Source organism: Gossypium hirsutum, chromosome D09, assembly GCF_007990345.1.
Source record: "Gossypium hirsutum isolate 1008001.06 chromosome D09, Gossypium_hirsutum_v2.1, whole genome shotgun sequence".
NCBI classification, from domain to species: Eukaryota; Viridiplantae; Streptophyta; class Magnoliopsida; order Malvales; family Malvaceae; genus Gossypium; species Gossypium hirsutum.
The window spans coordinates 15,671,489-15,684,780 of NC_053445.1; the positions used below are offsets into that span (position 1 = coordinate 15,671,489).

The following is a 13,292-nucleotide window of genomic DNA, read 5'->3' on the forward strand; positions in this document are numbered from 1 at the left end:
TGTCTCGTTTTTAATGATTTCTATGTCTTCGGGAACGTTATTGCTTAATCTAGCTAGCTCGAGAACTAATTTACAAAACTGTTAAAAGATTAAAGTTTTTCCATGAGTGAATTCATGTTGTTAGTGAAATTTGATGGTAGAAAATAAATCCTTGTTGTTAGATAAACAATTCTTGTTAAGTGATTTTTGATGAATTTGTCAATTAGGGATTAAATTGAAAAATGTGAAATATTCATGGTGTAATTTGAGAAATAATGAAATGTGTGAATGATCGACTGTTTAATGCCACAGTAATAATGTGCAAGTGTACATTGTCAATGCAAGTATCGTAGACAGATGTGAGTCTGTCGGATATCGATCCCACAGGGATGGTTGTCTTTTGTCTATTAATGTCAGTGCAATAACTAGATAGAAATGAGATAAATTGTGATGATAGTTGTCAGAGTAACAACTTCAAAAAAATAAAATATGATAATGATAAACTGGGATCCCCAACATGAATCTTCAGCAGAACACTAAGTGCTCATAAGGTATAAAAGGATAGGTGATTGTCGAGGCAATAAATTTCAATGTATATCTTACCAAGCGCCACTCCTCTATTTAATCTGAGACTTAAACATGCACATTAACCCCACCTTCTGATGATGGAAATAGGGCACTATTAAGAACAAGTGGACTAAGTTCCTCTAATCCTCACTCAACTTCCTTTGTAATGCTTGCTAGCTTGAACTGTCACTGCACTTTCTAGTGTCAGTGACTGCAATAACGCTTTCGTGTTAAGAAACATTCAAACCCTAAGATTAAGCAATAAAAGCAAGATTTAATAAGATAAAACTTAACCAAGAATTCATGTGTACTTCTATACAAATAGAAAATAGAGAGTAATCACCAGCACTTAGAAAGAAATAAAAAAGAATCGAGTGGAGTATACTATTCCTAGACAACTCGACTGAATCTCTCTATTCCCTCTTGTCTCGCACTTAGGTCTCCTCGTCAGAATCTAATCTACATTAGTTTTCACGTTGGCTCACCCGTGAGATGCTTAAGCCACCATAGCCGCAAGCTTCAAGGTAGGATGAATAAGATGATGGTCAAGAAAAAGCTCTCCTCCCTTATTTTTCTTCTCACGTCAACCTTTTACGCCCTCCTCCAACAGTACAGGTTTCCTTTCCTCAAAATTATTCTTTCTTTGTACGTACAGGTTGGTTATACTAGACTGGACAATGCATACATTTTTAGTTCTTATCTAGATAGCTATCAACTGCGGTGACAATTCTGGATGCAATTTGGAATTAACTCATGCAATGACATTAATGCAAAAAGATAGCAAAATTAATGATAAAATAGGCTAGGATTCACTGAGTTATAAAATGCAATTTACTAAACTGAAAATGCTACAATATATGCTAAGGATAACTAAATGGGAACAATTTAACCAATAAGTAAGGAGGAAAACCTATGTTCTTTCTAGTGCTATCACACCCCCAAACTTGAGTTTTTACTTGTCCTCAAATAAAACAGAAACTAGAAAGGCTACAAAAAATTTACTAAGGCAAATGATTATTCTAACAAATTGAACCCTCTAAAACCCCAATGAATGAATCACATTCAGATGAAAGAGTATTACATCGACAATACATAAGCATGAATGAATAGGGTTACAACTTCATCAATGCTAGCATCATGCTTCAAACCCTAAGTTCTATCTACCAACACAACATTTATTGTACAATACTAAGAATTTATATATACTATATATTTTGTTGGAATAAGGGATATCATTGCATTACTGTACCCTTGTTCTTAAGAACTAACGATTGAGTGCAAGAAACCCCCAAGGAGTACATAATTGCGTCGACACACACTCATGTAGTGCCAGCCTTTGGCTAGATTGATTTTTCTAATGCTTGTATTGGAGTGTTCCCCCTTTAACATTCCATACTACACCCATTTTAAAGTGTCCCTAATTTATAACTATATATATAAGTAGCTGTAAAACGTAGATTCATTCAAGATTTAAAGAATGATAGTAGTCATCCATTACTAATGCAACCTAATCCATTCATCAAAGAATTGAAGCTACAACCTTCTATCAAATTTATCCAACTCAATCATTGATAATTCACATGATTAAAGAATTAAACATCGAATGTAATAAAAATTTTCAAATAATTTTCATTAACTATAATTAAACCTTGCATGCCTCATTACTGAAAAATTTTGAAATGTGGGTGCATTTCCAAGCCCCATGTGCATTCCCCTAAACTTAAAGTTTGCATTGTCCCTAATGCACTAACATGAAAATGTAATGATAATAAAAATGCAATGGCAATGTGTACTTATCAAAATAAAACTTACAGCTACAAGCAATGCATGAATACTATAGCTAAAGCTTAAAATAAACTAACTTAGTTATCCTCAGCCATCGATGTGGCTACATGATGTTTCTTCCTCCTCCTTTTTTTTATTTTTTACTAGTGGAGCGCTTCTTCTTCTTTTCTTTGGGCTTCGTACAGTCCTCGGATTACTTCTTAATTTTCAACTCTGCCTGGAATCATCGTCTGCTTCTTGTATAGGAGAGGCCACCTGGAGTGGTCCAGTGTAGACCACTATTAACAATGAATTGCATTTCTTCTCATTGATTACCTCAGCAACTTCAGTTGATCTTGCTCCAAATTATCAATATTTGCACCCACAGACTCGAGTGCGGTGACAATATTCACAACAGAATCTTCCTCTTCTTTTTCTTTTTCATTTTTAGCAACTTCTTCTTCTTTAGCACCAACTACCTCTTCTGCAGCATCAACTTCCTCTTCTGCAGTAGCAACTTCCTTCTCCACAACAGTGTCCTCTTAATCAACAAAAATACCATCCTCGAATAAGATATCAACCTTTCGTAGGCATTCTTCAATGTCCCTGGATTCTTCTTCTTTATCATTATCGGAGATTTGTATAATGGGAAGGGATGCCACTGATCTGTCTCGGTCTTCTAAGTCGCCATCTGTGGATGAGAGGTCATAATTTTGAATGATTGGTGGAAACACTAGAAATTTCGGTAGTAGGGATGAGCTCAGTTGGCTTAATGTGGCTAGATTAGAATTGTTCCACGATTTGGAATAAGCATAAAACAAATTCTGGGATTTCACCATATCCTCTATTGTAGCGACAAGCCTGATCTGCCTATTATTGATGGAACTGGCCATTTTTTCGACATCTTTCATTTTGCACCATAATGATATCTTTGCATTCAGGTTCCTTTGTTGTCAGCTTTGGTTTTGCCCTTCTTTGTCTTGCTTGTTTCTGCATCCTTCAGTACCGACGTATCTTTGCCACGAGTCATTCTTTCTATAGAGACTTCATTGATCGGGGCCTTATTGTTCAGGACTTCCTCACCATCACGTGGCATGATTCCCTTTTCCTGGCACAATAACATCACGAATGATGGGAAAACAAGATTCCGGTTTGCCTTACAACACAATCAATAATTTCCTGGTGAAGTATTATGCCAACATCAATCTTTCTACCTTTGACGATTCAATGTATCAGACTCATTCTATTGAGGGTGACTGTGGTGCTATGAGTAGAGGGTTTTAGCTTGCAATTGACAAAATGAAACCAGATTTTGCTTTGCAGTGTCAGGAAGCCACGATGCATCGTATAATTTTTTTTATGGGAACCCATCCACTATGCTCCTCCGACACACAAGTCTTTCACCAACAAGTCTTGTTTTTCATCTGTGATGTCCTCAATGAACTCAGAGAATTCGTCTACATTGACCTTGATGTTGTACAGCTTGTTGATTTTTTTAGTGTCCCATGGTATTAAGCCTTCTCGAACAAAAATGAACTCTAACTCATGATTATAAAGCTTAGCATAAAACTCACGTACTAGTGAAGGATAATAGCTTCTAGGATGGGTGCAAAAAGTTTCCCACTTTAAATTCGAGATGGTTTTGTAGACTTGCTTACCCAAGTCTTGTTGTTGCGAAGGGGAAATGCCCTGTTCGGGGTGAAAGTTTCGCTTCAACATGTTGTCTTGAAATCATTCCTTTTCCACTTTATTCAAAAACATTACTGGCTTTTTTTTCTACACTGGCCTGGGGGATTCCTATAACAACCCATTTTTAGTGAAATCGAAATAGTGGTTTTAGGACCATAAATCTGAGTCCGAAAGAAAATTTATTTTAATATTATTTTATGGTCTATTGTATGATAGGAATATAGTATACAAATTTTGTTAAGAAAATTTTACCAATTACATGTTTAATTGATAAAAAGGACCAAATTGCATAACATGCAAAAGTTAAAGTCTAGTAGCTAAAGGGATGAAATAGCTATGGAAATTAAAACTTGAGGTCATCATATGACAAATAGACCATTAAGAGGAGTTACCAGATAAGTATGATGATTTATCAATGGAAATTTAAATAAAGAAAAGGACTAAATTGGAAAGTAAAAGATGAAAAGATGATAAATAATAAAGTAAATCAAAATATCGTCATATTATCATCTTTCCTAAAACAAAAATATGGAAACCCTAGCCATGGAAATTGGGTTTTGAGAAAACTTATTTGGCTCAATTAGGTATGTTTTCTTGTCCCGTTTTTAGTAATTTTTATATTTTCAAGATCATAATAGCTTAATCTAGCTATCTTGAGGATTAAATTGTAAAGTTATCAAAGTATTAGGGTTTTTCCATGAATGAATATAGTTTAATTATGAAGTTTTATGGTAGAAAATGAAAGGTTGTTGATAGATAAACAACTTTTGTAAAGTGAAATTTGATGAAATTGTGATTTAGGGACTAAATTGAAAAGATGTAAAATTCATGGAAAAATTCTAATTTTTTTGAAATACGTGGACTGCTATTGTGATATATGAAAATCGGTTAGGCTTGGAATAAGGATTAAATTACATGAATTTCATTTTCCGGGCCTAAGGATGAAATCGTAATTAATTAAAAGTATAAGGGCAAAATGATAATTTTTCCAAAGATGTGTATTGGCTTGAAGTGAGTATGAATTGTATTAAATTAATGTTAAATTCATTCACATAGATTTGGATAGACCAAAAATGGAGTTAGATTGAGGAAAAGAAAAAGTGTCGGATTAGTATATTTTGCATACACGAACATTGTCGAGTTAAGTTCGTGTAACTAATTTGTATATTTATATGTTTGAATTAAATGTTATGTATGTGAATTGCGTAATTGACATGTATGAAAATTAGAAATATATCCAACAATGTCCGATAAATGTTAAGTTCTGTTTGAATAGATGAAATTCGATGGATATAGGTTTCCAGAATGGTTGTGATTCTGCATGTGTTGCAGACACACCACAGTTCGAACGAGCATCTCATTATTAGCTCTTATGAGCTTTTCGTTATATTGTTCTTGCGAGCTTCCCGTTAATAGCTCTTTGGAGCATCCCAATTGGTTGTGATCCTGCATGTGTTGTGGACACACCGTAGCTCTTATAAGTGTCCCGATATATGGCTCTTCAGAGCTTCCCGATTAAAGGCTCTTTCATGAGCTTCCCAATTAATTGGCTCTCTAGGGCTTCCCTATATTGGCTCACTTGAACCTTACCGATATTGGCTCGTAAGAGCTTCCCATTAATGTCTCTTCGGAGCTTCCTATTACATGGCTCACATGAGCTTCCCATTATATGGCTTGAAAGAGCTTCCTATTTATATGCTCACATGATCAATCCTGAATATGAATTGATAGATTATAGTTTTGTACACTTTGTGTGTACTTCCTGTGTATCCATTGATATTTTAAATGATTCAATGGGCAAAATTCTAATATGAAACAATATGAGTACGAAATGAATTATTACTCGTATATGCTTGAAATACATGAATATGATGTTACTTGACATGTTGAAAAATGAGACGAAAGGTACATGTGTATGAAACATGTTTGATGATTATGTACATTTGAAATTTTGAATTATATGACTAACATGCTAGATAAGGATATGTGCCAGGGCTTTGATAAATTTGCTTTGAGTATGATTTGAATGTTTACTTTAATGTGATTAAATGGTAAGTTAAATTCCATGTTATACGAACTTACTAAGCATTAAATGCTTACTCTGTTATTTCTTCTATTTTATAGTAATTTGGAAGCTTGTTAAGATTGGAAACTGGTCAGGGCTACATCACACTATCCATCGGCCTTTTCGATATATATATAGCAAACTCATTTTGGTCATAATAGCATGTATAGGTTAATTAACCAATGTTGGTATGTAATTGTTTTGTTTGTAATTAGCCATTAGAATGGCTTGTGATAGACATTTTTTTTATGTGTAAATAAGAGTCTATATATGTTTGATTGTGTGTTTGAAATGAAGAATGATGGAAATCATATAGTTATATTGGTGATTGGTTGAAATGACATAATTAGTACAAAGATGTTTAAATATGTGTTAGGTTAATTTGATAAAAATGGACACTTGATGTATGTAATGAAATGTCATGCATGATACTTGTTGTTGGCTTGATTTGAATGAATGGTATTGGCTTGTGAATGTGTTAAAGTGTGAATACAGGTGGAAGATAAATTGGGTGAGAAAAGTGGCCTTAGAAATGACCTATTTTCGTCCACACGGGCAGAGACACGGGCGTGTGTCTCAGTCATGTGTGACACACGGCCTCACGCACAGGCTTATGGTTTGGCCATATGTCCCCTGCATCTTAAAAGTTCCAAAAAAGAATGCTCTGAATTTTTCACACGGCCTAGCACAAGGGCATGAGGGTTGGCCGTGTGACCTCTACACCTATTTATTTATAAGTCAGTATGCTCTCATGGCCTAGCACACGGGCATGTGGCTTGGCCATGTGACCCAAGTCAGAGAGTTACACGGGTATGGACATAGACTGGACATGGCCTTGTGTCCCTATTTCGAATGCCCACACGGCCTAAGACATGGGTGTGCCTTTTGACTGTGTGAGCCACATGGCCTGGCCACACGGGCATGTGTCCTCTGTATCTTGGAAAAATTTGATATTTTGCAAAAAATTCTCTAAGTTCCTGGTTTAGTCCCGACTTATTTCTAATGCATAATTAGGTACTCAATGGCTCATATAAGGGACGTTATGATTGTATATTATTGTTTTCTGCTGCTAATGTTAAATGATATGAAAATGTCTGTAATTGATCTGTATATTCTGTTAATGCTCTGTAACCCTGTTTCGACGACGAATATGGGTTAGGGGTGTTATAATTTCGATTCACGAACTGCGGTAGCAAATGACGCATGTTCTTCAGTAGATTTTGTGGCTTTCTTTACCGAACCTCTCATTTTTTCCATATTTTGTTAAGGGAAAATGATTTAAAGTTGAAAAGATGGAGAGGTGTGTTGTTTTGTGGAGAAATATAAAGGTGGCAGGAATAGTTGTGTCCAATAGAAATTGTTCCCGCTCAGAAGGATCAAACGGTTGAGTGATTTTTGATTTAACGGTGGTATCTAAATTTCCCTGAATTATGATAAGTTATAATTGGTAGTACATAATTACGAAATGCGTTGACATAAAAATTTCAAGGCGTCGACAATGGTACCTAATTATTCTGCGAAAAGGAAGGAAAACAAACTTTAACAAAACATAAACAAAAGAAGCTAAAATCACGGAGTAATAATTAAAAATTAAAACTTTTCGACCAATTTAATGGTCTCTACCTACTTTTGATCATTGTTGCCAAAATAGTGTTTTAGCCTCTGTCCATTTACTTTGAACTGGTGTCTATCATGTAAATCTCAAATTGTGACTGCACCATGAGGAAATACATCGACAACTTCAAAAGGTACAGACCAACGTGAACGCAATTTATCTGGGTGCAATTTAAGTCAAGAATTGAATAATAAAACCTGTTAACCCGCGATAAATTGTCGCTGTAAAAAAATCTTGGTCATGCTATTGTTTGGTCTTTTCCTTATAAATCACAATGTTTTCATAGGCATTTCTCCTAATATCCTCTAGTTCAGTGATATCCAACAGCCTTTTCTTTCCAGCCGCTGCATAGTCCATGTTCACTTGCTTAATTTCCCACATTGCTTTGTGTTCCAGTTCAACTAGCAAGTGACAAGCTTTCCAAAAACCAATTGATACGGTGACATCCCTAATGGAGTTTTGTATGCTGTCCGCAATGCACATAAAACGTTATCCAATCGGAAAGACCAATCTTTCCTCGATGGGTTTACAACCTTCTCAAGAATATTCTTAATTTGTCAATTTGATAGTTCAACTTGCCCATTGGTTTGCAGATGATAAGTAGTAGTCATTATATGATTAACTTCATATCTCTTCAGTGAGGTTGCCACTTGGTTGCAATGAAAGTGTGTACCCTGATCACTAATCAATGCCTTTGGTGTGCCAAAGCGGGTGAGTATATGATTGTGAAAAAAATTTAGCACTGTTTGTGCATCATCATTTGGAATTGCAGCAACTTCAACCCACTTCGAAATGTAGTCAACAGGTACTAATATATAAAGATTTCCAAATGAAATCGGAAATGGTCCTATAAAATGCATACCCCAAACATCGAATAATTCAACCTCCATAATTGGTTGCTGCAACATTTCATTGCGTTGGGATATAGAACCCGTGTGCTAACACCTATCGCATCGATTCAAAAAATTATGGGTGTCTTTGAATAATGTCGGCCAATAGAATCCTGATTAGAGAACTTTAGCAACAGTTCTCATACCATCGAAATAACCTCCTTAAGCAAAATCATGACAATGCTTCAGGATGAAAAGCATATTCTCTTCCAGAACACAACATCGAATGGTATTGTCATTGCATACCTTAAATAAATACGACTCGTTCCAATGATACTACACTACCTCACAAATGAATCTTTTTTTATGGCCTGTGACACCTAATGAGAGTGTTCCATACACTAGATAATTAAAAAAATTCGCATACCAAGAAGTTGCATCTACAATAAATAACTTCTCATCTAGGAATACGTCGACAATTTGAAGTATGTTCTCATCTTTGTTTCCAACTTCCAATCTAGACAAATGGTTTGCAACTTGATTCTCTAAACCCTTACAGTCTTTTATCTCGATATCAAATTCTTGCAACAGTAATATCTAGCGTATCAGTCTTGGTTTGACATCTTTTTTTGCAAAGAGATATCTCAACATCAAGTGATCAGTGAATATAGTAACCTTTACGCCGAAAAGATAGGAACGAAACTTGTCGATAGCAAATACTACAACCTCACTTCTTTCTCTATGGTGGTATAATTAAATTGAGCCTCTGTAAGAGTTTTGCTAGCATAATAGATGGCGTAAAATATTTTTCCCTTTCGTTGTCCTAGAACCGCACCCACAGCAAAGTCGTTTGCATCGCACATAACTTCAAAAGGTTGAGACAAATCTGGTGCAACGACAATGGGTGCATTCACTAGCTGCTTTTTTAACTGAATAAAGACATCCAGACATGCATCGTCAAAGAAGAATTTTCAATTTTATTCCAGTAATGAGCATAAGGGCTTTGCAATTTACTAAAAAGCTCTAATAAACCTTCAGTAAAACCCCGCATGTCTAGGAAAACTGTGAATACCTTTCACATTTTTTGGTGGAGGTAAGTTCTCAATGATTTCCACCTTAGCTTTGTCTACTTGAATGCCTTGACTAGAGATGTGATGTCCTAACACAATGCCTTCAGTTGCCATGAAATGACATTTTTCCTAATTCAGGACAAGTTATGTGTCCTTACATCGTTTCAATACTTTATGCAAATTGTCAGCGCAATGATCAAAATGCTTCCCATAAACTAAGAAATCATCCATAAAAACCTCTAAAGAGTCTTCGATCATAGCTGGGAATATTGCCATCATGCACCTTTAAAATGTGGTTGGTGCGTTGCAAAGATTGAAAGGAATACGGTGAAGGTTGTTTTCTCCTAATCATCCAGTGTAACAACAATTCGATTGTACCCAGAATAGCTGTCTAAAATGCAATAATAGGCCTTTCCAGCAAGCCAATCCAGCATTTGGTCAATGAAAGGAAGTGGGAAGCGATCCTTCTTTGTTGCCGCATTCAATTTGCGATAATCCGTAAAAACTCGCCATTCCGTGGGAATGTGTGTAGGAATTAATTCGTCCTTATCGCTGTGAACCACAGTGATTCCACTCTTTTTAGGTACGCATGACATTAGACTTACCCAATTGCTATCAGGAATTGGGTAAATAATTCCAGCATCAAGCCATTTTATGATTTCCTTCTTGACATATTCATTTATCTTCTTGTTTAATATTTTTTGTTGTTCAATTGATTGCTTGCCTTCATCTTCCAATTTGATTTTGTGCATGCAAAAAGAAGGACTAATACCTTGAATATCGAAAATACTCCAAGAAATAACTCGTTTATGTTGCTTGAGAATATGGACCAATTTCTCTTATTGAGTTACTTTTAGTGTTACAGAGACAATAACTTGGAGAGTACTGTAATCACCCAGAAAAACATATTTAAGATAAGCGGTTTCAATTCCAGAGTAGGAGTTTCTTCAATTGATGGTTTGAAAATTGGGGTTGTTCTGTTGGCTAGGTCTAAAGATTCAATCTGCTATCATGCTTGAGTTCAAGATTATTAGCTTCAACTATGCTGTCACAATCATTTAAGGACTCGGCATCAGATGCCACTGCAGACTCTTCAGAAAGTACTGCGTTTTGGTCATTGAATTCTTCCTCAATTAGATCATCTAGCATGTCGATAGTATGGCATTCTTCTTTATCATTGCATTGAATAGATTAAAAAACACTAAAGGTGCCTTGCTCATCATTAAGTTGCATGGTTAGTTTACCTTTGTAAACATCGATAAGAGTTCAGCCGGTGGCTAAAAATGGTCGTCCCAAGATTATGGGAACATATTTTTCTGCCTCGCAGTCAAGTATGATAAAATTAGCCGAAAAAATGAATTTATCCACTTGAACTAAGACATCTTTTATTTTCCCTTCAGGTTGAGCCAAGGATCGATCGACTAGTTGTAATGTCATTGTAGTAGATTTCATATGACTAATTCCTAACTTTCTAAAAGTAGATAGTGGCATTAGGTTAATGCTGGCTCCCAAGTCGGATAAAGCCTTGCCCAGATAATGATTTCCAATTGAAAATGGGATGGTAAAGCTCTCAGGATCTTTCAATTTAGGGGGTAACTTGTTTGTCAAAAGAACACTACAACCTTCTGTGAGTGCAATAATTTCAATTTTAGTGAGCTTCTTCTTCTTGGACAAGAGGTCTTTCATAAATTTCCCATAACTTAAAATTTGTATAGAGCGTCTACTAAAGGAATGTTGATCTATAGTTGCTTCGTGCCACTCCTCTATTTAATCTGAGACTTAAACATGCACATTAACCCCACCTTCTAATGACGGAAATAGGGCACTATTAAGAACAAGTGGACTAAATTCCTCTAATCCTCACTCAACTTTCGTTGTAATGCTTGCTAGCTTAAACTGTCATTGCACTTTCTAGTGTCAGTGACTGCAATAACACTTTCGTGTTAAGAAACATTCAAACCCCAAGATTAAACAGTAAAAGAAAGATTGAATAAGATAACGTTTAACCAAGAATTCATGTGTACTTCCATACAAATAGAAAATAGAGAGTAATCACCAATATTTAGAAAGAAATAAGAAAGAATCGAGTGGAGAATACTATTCCTAGACTACTCGACTAAATCTCTCTATTCCCTCTTGGCCCGCACTTAGGTCTCCTCGTCAGAATCTAATCTACATCAATTTTCATGTTGGCTCACCCGTGAGATGCTTAAGCCACCATAACTGCAAGCTTCAAGATAGGATGAAGAAGATGATGGTCAAGAAAAAGCTCTCCTCCCCTATTTTTCTGTCTTTTCCTCAAAATTATTCTGTCCTTGTATGTACAGGTTTGTTATACCAGACTGGACAGCTCACACATTTTTAGTTCTTATTTGGATAGCTGTTAGGTGTGGAGACAATTTTGGACACAATCTAGAATTAACTCATGCAGTGACATTAATACAAAAAGATAGCAAAATTAAGGATAAAGTAGGTTGGGATTCACTGAGTTATAAAATACAATTTACTAAACTAAAAATGCTACAATATATGCTATGGATAACTAAATGGGAACAATTTAACCAATAAGTAAGGAGGAAAACCTATGTTCTTCCTAGTGTTATCAGTGAACTGCTATGAGCTCCTGTGAAATTTGTCTAGGCTTAGGTATGGTTGAAATTGCATGAATTTTATTTTACAAGCCTAAGGTCTAATTTTTAAAGAAGTCAAAACATTAAGGGTAAAAGTGTAATTCTGTAAAAATGTGAATTTGGATTGAATTGAATAAAATAGTTATTAAATTGATTAAATTTATTCATTTAGATCAAGATAGACCACGTACAACTTTAGATCGAGGCAAAGAAAAAGCTTCTGATTAATCGACTACATTTCTACGTTCATCGTTGAGGTAAGTTTGTACGTTTAAATAGCATTATAAATTATGTTTTAAATACTATTATTTGATAAAATATCAAATTGTGTCTCGATGGAAAAATCCAACGGTGTACCAGCGATCATCAACTAATGAAAAGGGATAACCTCGGTTATCGAATTATGAAAAGGGATGGTGACGACCATCAATGAGGAAAAGGGATGGTGACGAGCATCAGAGAGTGAAAAGGGATAGCTTTGGCTGTCAAATTATGAAAAGGGATAGCTTCAGCTATCAAATTATGAAAAGTGATGGTGACGACCATCAAATAATGAAAAAGGGATAGTTTTGGCTATTGGGCAATGAAAAGGGATAGCTTTGGCTATCGAGCTATGAAAAAGGGTTGGGACAACCATCGTGATTTTACTCGTGTGAGCTTCGGTAAGAACTACCGATGCAATTTACCTTATTACAATGGAAGGTAGGAAGTATGTGTTATCCATGGCAATGAGAAGTATAATTCACTTGATTTAAGTTAATGAACCATTTATTCTCATGTTGGATTGATGCATATGTATTCTAAGATTATGCAATGTATTGATAAGCATAGTTTGTACAGTAAAAAGTTACTAAGCATAACATGCTTATCTTGTGTTTATTTTCTATGTGTTGTAGTTAATCGGAAGCTTGTTTGGGTAGGAAAGTCATCGGAGACCTATCACACTATCCATCAGCTATATCGGTAGATTTTGACGTTTTTAATTCTTAGTTATAATTGTATGTATAGGCATTTTGTTTGATGATGTAGCAATTTGTTTTGGCTTGTGTTTTATAGCATTTTGGATAATAAATTGGCATCAAG

The 13,292-nt window shown here is 35.3% G+C and overlaps 1 protein-coding gene across 1 annotated transcript; it reads right to left on the reverse strand.

The window, feature by feature from the left end:
• Positions 1-3,247: 3,247 nt before the first annotated feature.
• Positions 3,248-10,175, reverse strand: LOC107892687 (uncharacterized). Its single transcript, XM_016817746.1, has 4 exons — positions 9,958-10,175; positions 9,751-9,862; positions 9,340-9,438; positions 3,248-3,418 (listed from the first exon to the last, which is right to left on the reverse strand). The coding sequence occupies exons 1-4, from the start codon at positions 10,173-10,175 to the stop codon at positions 3,248-3,250; spliced, it is 600 nt and encodes a 199-aa protein (XP_016673235.1).
• Positions 10,176-13,292: the final 3,117 nt, after the last annotated feature.

Coding starts and splice junctions, on each gene's coding strand:
- LOC107892687 (XM_016817746.1), bottom strand. CDS start 10,175: ATGTCATGCGTACCTAAAAAGAGTGGAATCACTGTGGTTCACAGCGAT. Junction 9,863..9,957: donor ATTTTAGACAGCTATTCTGG/GTACAATCGAAT, acceptor CACATTTTAAAG/GTGCATGATGGCAATATTCC. Junction 3,419..9,339: donor ACGACTTTGCTGTGGGTGCG/GTTCTAGGACAA, acceptor TTATTGTGCCAG/GAAAAGGGAATCATGCCACG.